Source organism: Mobula birostris, chromosome 9 (assembly GCF_030028105.1).
Source record: "Mobula birostris isolate sMobBir1 chromosome 9, sMobBir1.hap1, whole genome shotgun sequence".
Lineage (NCBI taxonomy): Eukaryota > Metazoa > Chordata > Chondrichthyes > Myliobatiformes > Myliobatidae > Mobula > Mobula birostris.
In genome coordinates this window covers 27,233,778-27,251,301 of record NC_092378.1, presented here as the reverse complement: position 1 = coordinate 27,251,301, position 17,524 = coordinate 27,233,778, and the positions used below count along the sequence as shown (strand labels likewise).

Below are 17,524 nucleotides of genomic sequence, written 5' to 3'. Positions count from 1 at the left end.
TTGGCATTGTTTTAATAGCTTTTGGAATTTTGTGTCTGGGGCATGACTTGTAAATTTCTTTTCAAAACTTTTTATTGTATTATACAAAAGAAATAACACGAGTACATTGAAGTAACAACACTTATAATGTCTCAAAAAAGACATCTTAAAGATTGAAAAAAATTTTGTGATAACAAAAAAACCTACTAAGCAGAAAAAGTGGGGGGGGGAAAGAACCCATTAGGTGTACAACCCTGGAGCCATGCCTCATACAAAAAGCTTCTAAAGATAATCATCAAACTGCCAGCAAGAAAAGAAAATATACCAAAAAATTTACAATTAGATATGGAAAAAATCTATCAATTAGCTCAAATGATAATAATGAGCAAATGAGCCCCATCTTTTCTCAATCAAATAAAGGTTCAAAGGTTTGACTTCTAATTTTCTCCAAAATAAGACGTAGCATCACTTGAGAGAACCATTGTGACAAGTGGGAGCTGATGTATCCTTCCACTTCAACAAAATGGCCCTTCTAGCTATCAATGTAACAAATGCAATAACATGTTGGTCAGACACAGAAATACCATGAATATTTTGAGGAATTACTCCAAAAAGCACAGTTGATTTATTATGTTGTAGATTAATTTTAAGTGCTTTAGAAATTGTTGAAAAAACTGACTTCCAGAACTGTTCCAATATAGAACAAGACAAAGCATATGTGTCAGTGTGTGGCTATCTCAGTTTTACATCTATCACAATAACTATCGACATTAGAAAAGATTTTAGAAAGTCTCTCCTTTGTCAAATGATAACGATGTACAATTTTAAATTGAATCAATGAATGGCTAGCACGAATTGAAGAAGAGTTAACCAACTTCAACATCCACATCCAATCCTCTGTCATAAAAGTCAAATTGAGTTCCTTTTCCCAATCCTGTTTAATCTTAGAAAAAGGATGCTTATCCCATTGTACTAATAAATTATAAATTCTTCCAATAGAACCCTTGATCGAAAGATACATACTGATAATAGTATCTAACAGGTCAGCCTCCAATATGTAAGCAAAATTACTTAAATATTTTTGTAAAAAATGCCTAACTTGAAGGTATTGCAGAAAGTGTGAGCATGAAAGAGAATATTTATCAATTAATTGTTCAAAAGACATCAATCTATCTTCTTTAAATCCAAAAAAAATTAATACCTTTATTTTTCCAAAGTAAAATACATTGGATCACTCAAAGAAGGCTTTAAAAAAAGTAATTTTGATAAATTAAACTACAAAGTTTAAATTTTTTTAAGATTAAAAAAATTGCGGAACTGGAGCCAAATTTGTAAAGAATACTTAATCACAGGATATAGGCTTAAATTAACAACTTTAGCTAATTGTATAGGTAAAGCAGCTCCCAATAACAAGGTTAAATATAACTGTTTGACAACTTTCAGTTCCAGGTCTACCCAAATTGGCCAATCACTCTTATCAACCCAATAGAACCAAAAAGACATGTATCGCACATTAACAGCCCAATAATACATTCTTAGATTAGGCAAAGCAAGATCTCCATCCTTTTTCAAATTTTGTAAGTGACACTTACTAATTCTTGGTATTTTATTATTCCAAATAAAAGATAAAATAATAGAATCAATCCGATCAAAAAAAAAACTTCCTAGTCAAAAAAAAGGGATATTCTGAAATATAAAAAATTTGTTAAAATCATCATTTTAACTATATGAATGCGACCAACAAGTGAAAATACAAGTGGACTCCATCTACTAAATAAATACTTCATAGAGTCTACTAAAGGAACAAAGTTGGCTTTATAAAGATCCTTATTTTTTAGTAATTATAATACTTAAATATCTAAAAGAATCTGTGACTGACTTGTAAATTCCTGGTACTTTGTGTGACATAGTATTTCTGACATAGTCTAAATACTATGGCTTGTCTATCCTCACTCCTCGTTTTCCACCCCCGCATCCCATACACACATTCCTCCCACCCATTGAGCAGAAGTAATAGGTGTAGCTGACAGTTGCCAGTATTCAGCTGCTCACAAAAAAAAATCCAGTACTTAACTATACTGGCCTCAGTCTGGGGTGTGTTGAGCAGCAGAATACCAGTGTATTTGTCGCTGTAACCCACACGGAGTATAGTGGTGTAACACCGTCTTGCTGACATTTTTCTTTGCTCCCATAAGTTTATTTTGGAATTCACCTTTGTAATACTATTTGGATGTGGTGTGGGATTTAGTTGTTACACGATTTTAATCTTAACATTGATTGTGAATGATTTCAGTTTTCGAATGTCTGAATTTAAGAGCACTTAACAACTTTTTAAGTATAATCCGAGCAGAGGGTCAGCTAGATCGACCTTCTGTATCAAACCAGGTAAGTGCAGGAGTTAGGAGGAGGGGAGGTGAGACAAGGACACTGATAAATCAAAATGGCAGGTCTGGCAGACCCCAGGTTTTGTCTTCATGCCATCAACAGTGGAAGTTTAAAATATCAGCTGTACTGTTTTTTTTTCTTTTTTCAAGATCAAGTTCAGTTTACTGTCATTATACTGCCAAATGAAACAATGTTCCTGTGGACTAAAATGCACAACACAGTATATGCAACTCAGGCACAACACATAAAGTAATATTGCCACTTGTAAATTAACAAATAATAAGGTCCATTTATGACACAAGTTTAAAAAGTAAATAGTATAATGCTGCTGGCACTTCATATATAAGGAGACTTGGGTAGTGGCAGGGAGTTCAGTAGTCTTAGAGCCTGGAGGAAGAAGCTATTTGCCACCCTAACAGATCTTGTCCTAATGCTAGGGTACCACCTGCCTGATTGTAGGAGGGGTGAAGGAGATTGTTGGCAGATGGGAGGGATCATTGACAATGGTAAGGGCCCTGCATACATAGTGCTCCTGATGCTCTGAGTGGAGGAGAAACCCTGATGATTCCCTCAGCAGCCATTGCAGTCCTTTGAAGGGACTTGCGGAAAGATACCAGGCTGTGATGCAGTTGATCCAGACACACTCAATGGTGCTCCTGTAAAAATAGGTTGAGGTGGTGGGGATGGGGGGAGGAGCCTCAATTGCCCTGGGAAGTGGAGACACTACTGAGTTTTCTTGACCAAAGAGGTGGTGTTGAGGGACCAGATGACATCGTCCATTATGTGCGCTCCCAGAAACTTGGTGTTCCTAATTCTCCACAGAGGAGTCGTGTAGTGCAGTTAGGAGTGTAGAGCCTGCACCTTCCTAAAGTCCACAATCATCTCTTTGGTCTTGTCCATATTGAGATTCAAACTGTTGTGTTTACACCGTTCTACCAGCTGCTCTACTTCCTTCTCAAAGCTGTCTCGTCATCGTTGTTGATGAGGCCAGCCACTGTTGTGTCATCGGAGATCTTGATGATTCAGTTTGAATTGGATCCAGCAGTACAGTCATGCATCAGCAGTGGGTTGAGCACACAACCGTAGGAAGTGCCAGTGCTCAGTGTGATAGAGCTAGAGATGTTTTTGCCAAAACAGACTGACAAGAAGTCCAGGATCCAGTTGGAGAGAGCAGGATGTTGAGACCCGTTGAGGACAGTTTTCCCACCAGCTTCTTCTGAGGGATGATCATATTAAATGCCAAGCTGAAACCAATAAACAACGTCCTGACGGATGAGGCACCATTTTCCTGGTGGGGTGGGACAGAGTGAAGTGCATTATCAATGGACTGATTCAGGATTTAATACAGTGGTTGTGTATTTGTTTGTATTTTATCTAAAATAAGTAAATGGTGTTTCTATTAATCTTCCATTAATTATGGCACCATTAGGGATACCCAAGGAAACTTCTTGTGCCTGTTTTCATTGTATTATTTTGTCCTTGTGTTATTCAACATCAGAACCACAATGAAGTTGCTGATTTAGGGATTTTCAGAGTGGGACATGTGGTGTAAGAACCTGTACAAAATTGGTTTGCCATTTATCAGGAACCTCTCTGACGTATTGAAATGCAGCACTACAGGTTTTTTTAATACTATCAGTTACTTTTTAAATTTGATTCTACAATAGTTGAAATTGTTTTTGTATAGTCTCTTTGCTGAAACAGATGGGAACAACATTTGAATATGTTTTCCCAACATTTGGATATGAGCTACACCAAGTAATTGATTATTTGCAGACAGCCAGAGAATATCATATGTCAATGAATAATATTTAAAGAATTAGAACATGTGTTGCATATTCCTCTAAGGCACACAAGCTCAACAGGAAATATGGTCCAACCATAGTCAACAGGAGTTAGATCAAAGGAAAAAAGTAATGAAGTTACAGAAAAGACAGCCTGGGGAATGGAAAAAAAATCATAATTCAACAAAGGAGGACTAAGTCAAGTCACTTTTTATTGTCATTTCGACCATGACTGCTGGTACAGTACACAGTAAAAATGAGACAGTGTTTTTCAGGCCCATGGTCCTACATGAAACAATATAAAAATTACACTGAACTACGTAAAACAACACAAAAACTAGACTAGACTACAGACCTACCCAGGACTGCATAAAGTGCGCAAAACAGTGCAGGCATTACAATAAATTAAAAACAAGACAATAGGCACAGTAGAGGGCAGTAGGTTGGTGTCAGTCCAGGCTCTGGGTATTGAGCAGTTTGATGGCTTGGGGGAAGAAACTGTTACATGGTCTGGTCGTGAGAGCCTGAATGCTTTGGTGCCTTCTGCCAGATGGCAGGAGGGAGAAGAGTTTATATGAGGGGTGCGTGGGGTCCTTCATAATGCTGTTTGCTTTGTGGATGCAGCGTGCGGTGTAAATGTCTGTAATGGTGGGAAGAGAGACCCCAATGATCGTCTCAGCTGACCTCACTGTCCGCTGCAGGGTCTTGTGATCCGAGATGGTGCAGTTTCTGAACCAGGCAGTGATGAAGCTGCTCAGGATGCTCTCAATACAACCTCTGTAGAATGTGGTGAGGATGAGGGGTGGGAGATGGACTTTTCTCAGCCTTTGCAGAAAGTAGAGATGCTACTGGGCTTTCTTTGCTATGGAGCTAGTGTTGAGGGACCAGGTGAGATTCTCCGCCAGGTGAATACCAAGAAATTTGGTGCCCTTAACGATTTCTACAGAGGAGTCATCGATGTTCAGCGGAGAGTGGTCGCTCCATGTCCTCCTGAAGTCAACAACCATCTCTTTTGTTTTGTTCACATTCAGAGACAGGTTGTTGGCTCTGCACCAGTCTGTTAGCCGCTGCACCTCCTCTCTGTATGCTGACTCGTCGTTCTTGCTGATGAGACCCACCACGGTCATGTCATCGGCGAACTTGATGATGTGGTTTGAGCTGTGTGTTGCAGCACAGTCGTGGGTCAGCAGAGTGAACAGCAGTGGACTGAGCACACAGCCCTGGGGGGGCCCCCATGCTCAGTGTGATGGTGTTGGAGATGCTGCTCCCAATCCAGACTGACTGAGGTCTCCCAGTCAGGAAGTCTAGGATCCAGTTGCAGAGGGAGGTGTTCAGGCCCAGTAGGCTCAGCTTTCCAATCAGTTTCTGAGGAATGATTGTGTTGAATGCTGAACTGAAGTCTATGAACAGCATTCGAACGTACGTGTCTTTTTTGTCCAGGTGGGTTAGGGCAGGTGAAGGGTGATGGTAATGGCGTTGTTTGTTGAACAGTTGGGATGGTACACGAACTGCAGGGGGTCCAGTGAGGGGAGCAGCAGGGCCTTGATGTGCCTCATGACGAGCCTCTCGAAACACTTCATGATGATGGATGTGAGTGCAATGGGACGGTAGTTATTGAGGCAGGACACTGAAGAATTCGGCACGGGGATGATGGTGGCGGCTTTGAAGCACGTAGGAACGACAGCACTGCTCAGGGAGATGTTGAAGATGTCAGTGAGAATCTCGGCCAGCTGGTCTGCACATCCCCTAAGCACTCTGCTAGGAATATTGTCTGGTCCAGCAGCCTTCTGTGGGTTGACCCTGCACAGGGTTCTCCTCACATCGGCCACGGTAAGACACAGCACCTGGTCAGTTGGAGGAGGGATGGTCTTCCTCGCCACCACCTCATTTTCCACCTCAAAATGAGCGTAGAAGTTGTTCAGTGCATCTGGGAGGGAGGCAGCACCAGCACAGTCAGGTGATGTCCTGTAGTTGGCGATGTCCTGAATGCCCTTCCACATGTGCCGCGTGTCGCCGCTGTCCTGGAAGTGGCTGTGGATTCACTGGGCCTGTACACGCTTTGCCTCTCTGATGGCGCAGGACAGTTTGGCCCTCGCTGTTGTTAGGGCTGCCTTGTCGGCTGCTCTGAAGGCAGAGTCATGGGTCCTCAGCAGCGCAAGCACCTCCACAGTCATCCATGGATTCTGGTTAGCACGTGTAGTGATGGTCTTGGCTACAGTGCATCATTGATACACTTGCTGATGTAGCTAGTCACTGATGCCGTGTACTCCTTTAAGTTGGTAGAGTCTCCATCGGTTGCAGCCTCCCTGAACAGGGGCCAGTCAGTGTGCTCAAAGCAGTCTTGAAGAGCAGAGATGGCTCCTGCTGGCCAGGTTTTCACCTGCTTCTGAACTGGTCTGGAGTGCCTGGTGAGTGGTCTGTATGCTGGGATTAGCATAACAGAGATGTGGTCTGAGTAACTGAGGTGGGGGCGGGGCTCTGCCCGGTACGTATCGGGAATGTTTGTGTAAACAAGATCCAACGCGTTCTCCCCTCTCAGTGCAAAGTCCACGTTCTGATGGAATCTGGGGAGCACTGACTTAAGGTTCACGTGGTTAAAATCTCTGGCGACAATAAACAGTCCATCAGGGTGTGCGTTCTGCAGTTCGCTAATAGCCCCATGCAGTTCGCTAACAGCCCCATACAGTTCACAGAGCGCCTCCTTAGCATTAACGCTGGGGGGAACATAGCCACTGACTATAAGGACAGTGGTGAATTCCTGTGGTAAATAAAATGATCTGCGTCTGACAGTCACAAACTCCACTAGCGATGAGCAGTATCTAGAAACCATTCCATATTGATGTAAACACACAAGCCACCACCGCGAGTCTTACTGGAAAGAGTCGCATCTCTGTCTGCTCAAAACAAGATGAGCCCATCCAGCTGAATGGTGGCTTTGAGGAAAAGGAAAGTGGAATAAGAATAATGCAGATACTGACCATAGAAAAGCTCCTATAGAGAGTACAAGGAATACATTAGTATAAGCTAATGTGGGGCCCTTACAGATTGAGACAACAGACATTATATTGAGGAAGAAGGAAACGGAAGACATAAAACATGTAAATCCTTTTTCTTTGTTTCAGCATCTTCACAGTCTCGGTCAGTGCACACACCTCAAATAGTTTATTAAACCCTGCATAAGTACAGTGGATTCCTGTTAATCACATCAAAACTAGTACATTTTGGCTCAATTAAGCAGCTGCCCCAATTAATCAAATTTCATAGAAGTTATTAAAAAGGTATATTTAAAAAAAAATTACTAAGTTAGTAACAAATAGTGTATTTAAATAAAATACTGAACAAATTAAAGCAGCACCAGAACTACTACTGTACTATAAAACTGCATTAGTTCCTAATAGTTATTGGTGGAGAAAAGTACAAAATAAATTTATTATCAAAGTACATATGTTACCATATCAGCCCTGAGGTTCATTTTATTGTGGACTTACACAACACATCCAAGAAACAATACAGTCAATGAAAGACTGCACCCAACAGAATGGACAAACAACCAACGTACAAAAACAACAAACTGCAAAATCAAAAAAAAAGGAGATGACAATAATAAATGAGTAAGCAGTAAATATTGAGAACATGGGGTGAAGAGTACTTGCAAGTGAGTCCTTAGGTTGTGGGAACAGTTCAATGATGGGCAAGTGACTGAAGAGCTTGATGGTTGAGGGGTAATAACTATTTCAGAATGTGATGGAGTGGGCCCTGAGGCTCCTGTACCTTATTCCTAATGAGAGCAGCAAGATGAGACCATGACATGGGTGGTGGTGGTCCTTGATGATGGATGCTGCTTTCCTGTAATAGCTCTCCATGTAGATGTGCTCAGTGGTGGGAAGGGCTTTATCCATGATGGACTGGGTCATATCCACTACTTTTTGTAGTATTTTCCATTCAAGGGCATTGACGTTTCCATAGCAGGCTGTGATGCAGCCTGTCAATATACTCTATGCTACACATCTATAAAAGTTTCTCAGAGTATTAGATGTCATGTTGAATCTTGCAAACTCCTAAGGAAGCAGATGCGATGCCTTGCTTTCTTCATGATTACATTTACATGTTGGACTCAGGACAAGTCTTCGGAAATGATAACACCAAGGAACTTAAAGTTGCTAACCCTCACCACCTCTGATCCTCCAGTGAGGAATGGGTCATGGAGGTTGTTGCAGCACCACTCAGCCAGATTTCCAGTCTTTCTCCTATATGTTGATTTGTCACCACCTTTGATTTGGCCAATGACTGTGATGTTGTCAGCAAATTTAAATATGGCATTAGAGCTGTGCTTAGCCTCGCAGTCATAAATATAAAGTATAAAGCAAGTAGAGCAGGGGCAAAGCACACAGCCATGTGGTGCACCTGTGCTGATGGAGATTGTGTTGCCAATCCAAGCTGACTGCAGTGAGGAATCAGGGATCCAATTGCATAAGGAGGTATTGAGGCCAATGTTTTGAAACTTATTGGTTAGTTTTGAGAGGACGTTGGAATTCCGTGCCAAGCAGTAATTGGTAAAGAGCATTCTGATGTTTGTATCTTTGCTGTCCAAATGTTTCAAAGTTGAATGAAGAGCCAGTGAAGTGGCATATGCTGTGGATGTGGTAGGCAAATTGGAATGGATCCAAGTTGCTTCTCAGGCAGGAGTTAATAGCTTTCATCACCAACCTCTCAAAGCATTTCATCACAGTGGACTGGAATTCATCCAGTGTATCAACACACACAAAATGCTGGAGAAATTCAGCAGGCCAGGCAGCATCTATGGGGAAAAAAAAGTACAGTCGACATTTCGGGCCAAGACCCTTCAACAGGACTGGAGGAATAAATGTTGAGTAGATTTAAAAGATGGGAAAGGGGAGAGACAAACACATGGTGATAGGTGAAACCAGGAGGGGGAGGGATAAAGTAAAGAACTAGGAAGAAGATTAGTGAAAGAGATACAGGGCTGGAGAAGGGGGAGTCCAACAGGAGAGAACAGAAGGCCATGGAAGAAAGAAAAGGGAGGAATTAACATGGGTGGCCACTGGGAGATCCTGCTTCTTCTGGCGGACAGAGTGTAGGTGTTGGGCGGAACAGTCTCGCAATCTACGTCGGGTCTCACCGATATACAAGAGGCCGCACTGGGAGCACCGGGCACAGTATATGATCCCAGCAGACTCGTAGGTGAAGTGTCGCCTCACCTGGAAGGACTGTTTAGGGCCCTGGATGCTAGTGAGGGAGGAGGTATAGGGAGGATAAGTGCCAGGAGGGAGATCATTGGGGAGAAACAATTGGACAAGGGAGTTGCATAGGGAGCGATCCCTGCAGAAAGCAGAAAGTGGGGGGCAGGGGGCATGTGCTTGGTGGTGGTATCCCACTGGAGATAGCAGAAGTTCCGGAGGATTATGTGCTGGATGTGGAGGCTGGTGGGGTGGCAGGAGGATGGAGTAAGAGCAGACATGCATGGAATTGAAGAGATTTGTTCAAGGGCAGCATTGATGGTGGAGGTAGAGAAACCTCTTTCTTTGAAAAAGGAGGACACCTCCTTCGTTCTAGATTGAAAAGCCTCATCCTGAGAGCAGATGTAGTGGAGACGGAAGAATTGAGAGAAGAGGATGGCCTTTTTACAAGAAACAGGGTGAGAAGAAGTATAGTCCAGGTAGTTGTGAGAGTCCATGGGTTAAAATAGATATCGGTAGATAAGCTATCTCCAGAGTTGGAGACAGTGAGATCGAGAAAGGGGAGGGAGGTGTCATAAATGGGCCAGGTAAATTTGACAGCAGGGTGGAAGTTGGAGGCAAAGTTGTTGAAGTAGACGAGTAGGGCAGGGGTGCACCAATGCAGTCATCGATTTAGTATAGGAAAAGTGGGGGACGGACACCAGTGTAGGCTTGGAACATAGACTGTTCCAGGCAGGCATAGCTGGGACCCATGCAAGTGTCCATGGCTACCTCTTTTGTTTGAGGGAAGTGGGAGGAGCCAAAGGAGAAATTATTAGGAGTGAGGACAAGTTCCGCGAGACGGAGGAGAGTGGTGGTGGAGGGGAACTGGTTGGGTCTGGTGTTGAGAAAGACACGGAGACCTTTGAGGCTTTCTTGGTGGCGGATGGAGGTATATAGAGACTGATCATCCATAGTGAAAATAAGATGATGGGGCTCGGGAACTTGAAATCATTGATGAGATCCGGAGTGTGTGAAGTGTCATGGATGTAGGTAGGAAGGGACTGAACAAGGAGGATAAGATAGAGGCGAGGTATGCAGATATGAGTTAAGTGGGGCTGAAACAGTGGGTCTACCTGGACAAGTGGATTTGTGGATTTTGAGTAGGAGATAAAAACAGGAGGTACGAGGTATGGGAACTGAGGTTAGTGGCAGTGGTTGGGAGATGCCTGGAGCTAATAAGGTCAGTGATGCTGTATGCTCCTGTTTCCTTTTGATTGACTGTAAATGAACAAAATCAGCCAAACACATGGGGCTGCCTTCAAACAATGCTTTTGACAATTGCATCTTCAAAATCTTCATTTTCATTGTAACATTCAAGATATTTGTTGATACGTTCAAATTCTTCCTGGTTTCTAACTTGTTGAAGTAGTGAAGTTGTTTTATTTTCGTTGTTATCATTTGTGGGATCTTCAGTCCTGAATGCTTGAAACTGCAGTGAGCAAAACCGTTCTGAATTGTCTTACTGCTTATTACTCGCCAGCCGTCAGTGACAAAAATCACTGCTTTTTTTTTTTTAACACAAGCACACACACACACACACACACACACACACACACAACTGATGCTATTTAAATAATGTTTGCAGTATACATTGTGCAGTGTCTAACGGACACACAACTTGCAAATGACTGACGCTAGTTAGAAACTGTTCTGCAATGTTCTCCTGTCCCACTTAAGTGGCATAGTGTCCCAAATAAACAAAGGAAATTCTGGCTATTTTCTCAATTTGTATTTGTTCTTTAAGGCTTGTCCCAAATAACCAATGGCCCAATTAACCGGAACCAATGGTGAGGAACCTAGTAATAAAATTGCAGCACGTAACTGTAATCTAAGAAAATGGTTTAAGGTAGTCTTTTACTGTTGAATTCTTTTACTTGCAAGCATTGGTCTACCCTGATACTATTTGTTATTTTGCATGCAAATGCCATTGGATTTTCCACAGTGAAAATAAGTACAAGGAATGATCATGTTAAAGTAATTTCAGTTCAGTCACCCATGAACCTGTCCAGTCACAGATTATAATGGAAATGTTTTGCCTGAGGTTGAATACTTCTGCACTGCTGCACTATTGTGCAAGCTTTGACTTAAACTCAGTTATTTAATTAGACCTTGGAAAATCAAATTTTCCACCTAGCATTATAATACAGATTTTTAGTTTGCACAGTTGGTATGCATTAAATTTATTAGATCTCTGTGATATGCTTGAGTTAAGTTGAAGATTTGATTGAACCCTCCTTGGAGGTTTTCTGTACTGTACTTTAAAAGAAGAACAAGGTCATGAGAATTACTTTGCAAAATAACTTTCCAATTTCCATGTTACAAATTTGTTGCATGCATTTTTGTTGATGAGTATTTTCAAAAGCTGCTGTTCTTCACTCCCCAATCAATGAGGCTGTTCTGACAGATAAAAGGCATGAAGGAAAGAATGCATCATAGTATAGGGACTAAAACTTGAACAGTTGTATGTCAGAACATACTTTATAGGGCAGGTCTGATCTGTGTTGCTTAAATATAGATGGAAATCAATAGGCCCATCAACCTTTTGCAGTTTTGTACCAACTTCCGGAATGGCTTTTCCCGTCGGCTTTAAATACAATTCAAAATCTCAGTGAGAAATTGAATAATTTGTCTCCAGCATTTACTGGCCAAAGTCTCTTGTGTGCATTATTTCAAAGTGATTGTTCTCTTTGTGGCTGTCTGGTCAGCTCTTCTGTCCGAAGCAACCAACTCCTGTGCAGCCACAGAATTTACATCTGTACCACTTTTCCCTCTTACCATCGCTCAGGGACCAAAAATACTGCAACTGGTGCTTGCAGTATAGACGCTTCGACATTGAGGAATCTAAACATTGATTAGGTGAACAGTTTGCAGAGCACCTGTGTTCAATCTACAGGGATGACCCTGAGCTTCCAGTTGCTGGTCACTTTAATTCTCCCTACTACTGTGACACATCTGTAGCTTCCTGTACTGTTACGTTCCTGGCAGCCACAGACATGTCACAGTAGTAGGGAAACAGTAGTACAGCCCACAAGTTGAGGCACAACACCTCATCTGTCCGGGCACACTACAACCTTCTAGACTTGATATCAAAATTACCATTAGTTAACTTGCTCTTTCATTTTATAGCAGAACTATCCATCATCAATCTGATAATTTTACTGCTGTTTTTCCCTCCTTTAATTGAGCCTGGCCTGCTGGGCACATTCAACAGCCTTGCTATTACAAACACTTAGACAAAAAAGCAGAATGTGCTTGTACCACATTAACATTTGACCTCAGTATCGCAGAGATTTCCTTTGTTCTAGTCACTCCTTCCCTCTTCTCTGCTATTCAAAGCTAATTTGTTTTCTCTCTTTCTCAGATCCTCAGCCTGAAACATCAACTCTAATTCTGCAGATGTTGCCTGAATTGTTGAATGTTTGCATTATTTTCTATTTTCATTGCAGAGTATCAGTTCTTTAGCATTTATCAACTTTTCAAACTCTATACCTTCATAGTACTTTTACTTATTAGTACCTAGTTCCTTCAGGCTCTTAATCTTGCTGGGCTCTGAGTTCCTAAAACTTGCAGCATGTCTTGCCCTCCGAACACGGACACAGCAACTGTTCAACTCATCTGTCATTTTGCGAATTGTTTCAATTCTTCAATCTCCGAGTACATAAGGTCCACGTTTGCTTTTATTTGTGTTTTCAGTGATTTTAAATGCTTTTGCAACCTGTGTTTGTTGCCAGTCTGTTCTTTTATTTTATTTTGCCTATCAGTTTCTTGGTCTCTTTGAGTTCTCAGGATGTTGGCTGCTTCTGGCAACTTTAAGCCTCTTCCATGAATTTAATTTACCTAGTTGCCCACAGAAGAATCAGTTTTTCTTTTATTCTGCCTTGAAGGAATATATTTCATTTGCAACTTTGTAAATTGTTTGTGTTAAGAATTGCCTGCCCACCATAACTTTCAATGTATTCTTCCAATCAGTCACAGCAAAATCTTGTACCTCTGTAGTTCCTTTGCTTAAATTTAAAAGCGTAGTTTTACATAAAATTAAGATCACTCAATATAAAATTCTCTCATGGTCACTTTTCTGAAGGCCCCCTTGATAAAATGTTAATCAATTTATTCTTGTTGATCAAAATGAGATCCAATGGAGATCATCTTTGGTTGTTTCCTCCTGCATATTGATCAGGAAAATTATCTGATAATGCATTCCGTGAAGTCATCGTCATTGAACCAGTCAGTCTATATGTGGGTTGAAGACTCTCATGTACTGCACTGTCGAATACATCTCAAATTCCTTTATTTACGTCCAATATTATAAGGTGTAGGCCAGGAGAATATTAATTGCAGAATGTTCACATAATTGATTCATGAAGGTCAACATAGGTCAGCAAAACTACATGAAAAGCAAACCTTGGGTGTATATGTAATTTGCGATTTGAAAGGAAAATTGCTAAGCCTGCATTCACTTTTGATTAGGATATTTGGAGTGTCCACTTGCCATTTGATACAAATATACAAAGACAGTGTTGTGTATGCAAAATCTATTTACAAACGTTTGTACATTGCAAATGTGGATATACAAAAATGGTGAATGTGTTTTATTAATGATGGTGATCTATCTGAAGTCTTTAAAGCTGGTTGAGAGTAGGTAGAGAGAATATTTCCACACGGTGCGGAAGACTTGATACAGGACAATCACAAGGAATTTAATATGGTATTCAGTCACTGTTGTCACTAAAGCGGATGGAACGTGGAGCGTTTGAAGTGCAAGTACAGGCTGGGCGAGCGAATTGTGGGAAAGGAGAAGAATTATGTTAACAGATGAGGAAAGACTGAATGGCTGTTTCTGTGCTTTTTATTAAGTTGTATTGTTAGCTCTGATCGGCATAAACCCTGAGCCCTAAAACAAAATGACAGTCCATCAGGAAAATTAATACTGTTAGTGTAATTTCAATAATCAAACTTGTGCTTCCAATTCAAACAATCAATTGATTTTGCTCCCCAGTTTTATTTTTTTGCAGACCAACTTTAAAACTCATTTACATGGGCCTGCCACCTCATAGACAATTGCATTCTCCTAATACAATATCAAGTGACTGGAAGGTTCCATTATATATGCAAAAATCTCCTCTGTTCTTTGACAAAATTGTGTACTTTTACAAAAATGTTTATAATACCCTTTTTTAATATTCTTAGGGCACAATTTTCAGTCTTGATTTGGAAGAAGAAGAACGAGGAGACACCATGGACGAGAACAGTGATATTTATATCTTAACTTGTGACAACTCTGGTCAAGTAAGTCCTCCTGAACCACTCACTGTTACCAGTTCCTGGCAGGCAGCTAGTTTGCCAGCATCATTGTCTACTAGTCAAAGCTGGCAAACTGAAGGTCTGCCCGTTTCACTTGGAACAGAGTCTTGGCAACAGCTATCAATAGATCCAGAAGACATGAAGAGCTTGGACAGTAATGGTGGTGGTGAAGAGAAAAGTGAAAACAATTCTTCTAATTCTGATATTGTTCATGTAGAAAAGGAAGAAATTACTGAAGCTGTTGAGAGGCAGGAAATGGAGGTAAAGACTACTGAGCTTACAGCAACAGTTGAGTCAGAACCACAATCTGCACCACAGACAATGTCAGTGGAGGTTCAGCCTTCTGTTGGAATGCAGAAAACTGATCTTTTATCAGGACTGGACCCAAAAGCAGTCTCTGATGTGGTGGAAAAAACTCCAGAAGCTGCAGAAAAAATTGTATCGGAATCTGGTGTAATGCAACAGTCAACATCTCAGCAAGAAATAACAAAGCAATTAGATGAGACTAAAAAAGGGGTCTGGCAAGATACCCCAAAAGCCAAACTGGAAAAAGAAGTTCTTGAAACGCGGGAAGGAGTTGAAACGACTCCACTAACTGAGCCCAAAGTTACTAAGGAGATCATTCCTGCAAAAACAACCACGTCTGTTTTGCTTTATGGTGGAGCTGCTGCGTTTGCAATGCTGGCACTTGCAGTGGGAGTAGCTCTCACCTTGAGAAGAAGATTTTAATGTGAGCAGTTTATTGCTGAGCAGAGTAATTAGGAAGGCTTTCTATTCTACATTTGATTTGTGACCGTAATTGAGTATTTATTCAGTGGTATTACAAAAAAATATGATCAATGAGGTAAACTATTAATAAGGGTACAAATGCAGGACAGTGTTAACACTGAGAAAATATTAATGGTTCATGGTGTAAAAAAATTGTGGAATACATGACATTGTATGCAATACAAGCTTTGATAATAATACTAGTACATTAACAAATACCTAAATATTAAGGCACTATAGCAGAAAGGAGGAAAAGAACGTTCAGTTATCCTTTCTGGAAACTACGATGAGTGTCCTGGTTAACAGAAACTTTTTATATAATTGGAAATGATTCTTATTTACTGCCATCTTCATTCATAACTGAGCAAAATTAATTTCTAAGTGTTTTAAAAGTACATTAGCATTGGATATTATTTCTATCATGAATCCTTTCAGTTCTGCCATGACCATTTATGTAAGTTTTACTTCCACTTGTATATTTTATTTCTCCTTGTCCCACTTGCACTTCAGTTTATTTCTTGGAATATTTTTCATTAACATAAATTAAGAAATTTATTGCTTAACATTTGTATTAGGTTAAAACTAGGATATGATTTAGTTAATTTACTATATTAACACTACTGTTGATGCCAGATCATCTACAGGTCCATCAGTCTGGTTTTGCCGAGTTGAAAGCACTGTGTTTAAACTTTTTTCAAACATGTGAGTACAGATGGCTCAGATGTTTTCAAGTGAGACGATAAAAAGAAAATGATGTCAGCAGCAACTGCAGGTGGTTTTCCAAATGCTGGTTTTGCATTTTGTACTGAAACTGTAAACAATAAAACATGGATTAATTTGCGGTGTAACATTAATTTTGATACACTAATTTAAGTTCAATTTATTGCATTAAGTGTAAAACTGTTCAGTTCTCCCCACCCCCACATCCTCTCCATAGAAAGTAACAAAATGTACAAAAATTGCTTCGCCATTCGCTTTCCATTTAGTTACTAGAGGATCCACCTCTTTTAAAAATTGAGTTAACTTTTAATTACAGTAGTGCTCTGGAATTAGTTCTGAAACAACAAATGTCAGCAAAAGGCTATTGAGACCCTCTTGTTCACTTTGCCATTGAGGTTATAGCACTGAGGTTAAAGATCAGCATGTATGGATATATCCCTCCGTGGTGCTTTTTTTTAAAAAAAATAGGTCTCTAAGTATCTGCCTCAAATATATACATGATTAAGCTTCACAACCCTTGAGGTGGATATTCCAAAGATTCACTGGCTTCAGTGAAGAAATCCCTTCTTATCCTTATCCAGAATGACTTTTTTGACAATATGGCCCTGCATTGTGGCTATCTCAACCAGGAAAACCATTCTCCCTGCCATTTTGTTGAGATTACATCCCATTCTTAACTCTACAAAGTCCAAAACAGGTATGATCCCATTTATTCATATTTTGTTTTACAATTCTAATTGCTGGTACCTCAAATGTAAGATAATGTGAAAGAGTATATTTGAGGCAAGGGAAGCAAGTGAGGAGGATGAAATTTTCCAAATATAATGTTATTTTTCAATTCAATTTTAATACCATAGACCAGGCTTTCATGAGTTTCTTACCATCTCTCCTGAACAAATTGCCCAGTAATTGTGCTTGTATTTTTTTTATTACTATGATAACCACATTGAATTTCTTGGGAAATTTTAAGTTATTTGTGTTGTTCAAAATGTTTATCATTATCAGCATCAGTTTGAACTCAGTTTCAAAACTCTTTATTTACTTGACTCTTTCCATTAATTTTTTAAAAATTGAATACGTTTATGTTATGCTGTCAGTGAAAATTTGGACCAACATGTGAGTAATCTGCTATCACATTATCAACAAACTCATTTAAGACTACAACCATAAGATATAGGAGCAGAATTGGGCCATTTGGCCTATCGAGTTTCTCCTCTATTTCATTGTCCGATCCATTTTCCCTCTCAACCCCAATCTACTGCCTGCTCCTTCATGCCCTGATTAATCACGAACCTATCAACCTCTGCCTTAAATATACAGAAAGTCTTGGCCTCCACAGCTGCCTGT

At 40.4% G+C, this 17,524-nt stretch overlaps 1 protein-coding gene across 3 annotated transcripts in view; it reads left to right on the top strand.

Moving 5' to 3' along the window:
* Positions 1 to 17,136, top strand: part of bcl2l13 (BCL2 like 13) — a 54,785-nt gene extending 37,649 nt beyond the window's left edge. For 2 of the 3 annotated variants that reach the window (XM_072267661.1, XM_072267662.1), the window contains exon 7: positions 14,576 to 17,135. In XM_072267661.1, coding sequence (XP_072123762.1) covers positions 14,576 to 15,418 — 843 coding nt within the window. In that variant the 3' untranslated portion in view covers positions 15,419 to 17,135. Of the gene's footprint in view, positions 1 to 14,575 lie in introns of all 3 variants that reach the window. The other variant, XM_072267663.1, reaches the window with a different exon arrangement.
* The last annotated feature ends 388 nt before the right edge of the window (positions 17,137 to 17,524 follow it).